Raw genomic sequence first — 648 nt, 5'->3', positions numbered from 1 at the left:
GATCCGGCCACTGCACTCCAGCCCGGGTGACAGAGCGAGACTCCGTCTCAAAAAAAAAAAAAGATAACGGTTTTTAGGCCCTGGACAACAGGCAATTCAGGAAGGTGAGAGAAAAGTACTTCCCTGAGAGAAAGTATTCAAATGAGGGCAGTTTACAGACTGCAATGAAGGTAAGAGGAACCCAAAGAGAAAGTAGTAGTTTTGTTGAAACAGAGATCATAGTTCAGGGTGGTCAAGCAGCAAAACTCTGTAGAACGGAGTGCTGGAAAAGACAAAGCTCCACACTCAAAAGACAGAGCACACATGACCTGCACCCCAAATCTCTGGCTGAGTAATGACAAGGATGAAACTCCAGGAGGCTAGGAAAGGAACTACCAGAAAGTAGTACATGAACAAATCCCAAAGTCACACAGGGATAGGAGTAGTTCACATTTCCACTAGCCAGACTCAAGAGACCTCATGATAAGCAAAGTATTTGATAGTACTAGGGCTAAATTATATATGATCCGTAGGGTAAAGTCTGATAAGACACCACTCTAACAAAACAAATAAACAGGGCTGGGTGTGGTGGCTCATACCTGAGAGGTCAGGAGTTTAAGACTAGCCTGGCCAACATGAAGAAAGCCCGTCTCTACTAAATATACAAAA

The 648-nt window shown here is 44.0% G+C and overlaps 1 protein-coding gene across 1 annotated transcript in view; it reads right to left on the bottom strand.

The window, feature by feature from the left end:
- Positions 1–648, bottom strand: part of ZYG11B (zyg-11 family member B, cell cycle regulator) — a 97,696-nt gene that overhangs the window by 10,875 nt on the left and 86,173 nt on the right. The window contains exon 11 of the mRNA XM_011926374.1: positions 120–159. Coding sequence (XP_011781764.1) covers positions 120–159 — 40 coding nt within the window. The remainder of the gene's footprint in view (positions 1–119; positions 160–648) is intronic.

This window comes from Colobus angolensis, unplaced genomic scaffold, assembly GCF_000951035.1.
Source record: "Colobus angolensis palliatus isolate OR3802 unplaced genomic scaffold, Cang.pa_1.0 Scaffold68, whole genome shotgun sequence".
In the NCBI taxonomy this organism is placed as follows: Eukaryota; Metazoa; Chordata; class Mammalia; order Primates; family Cercopithecidae; genus Colobus; species Colobus angolensis.
This window is presented reverse-complemented; position numbering and strand designations above follow the sequence as displayed.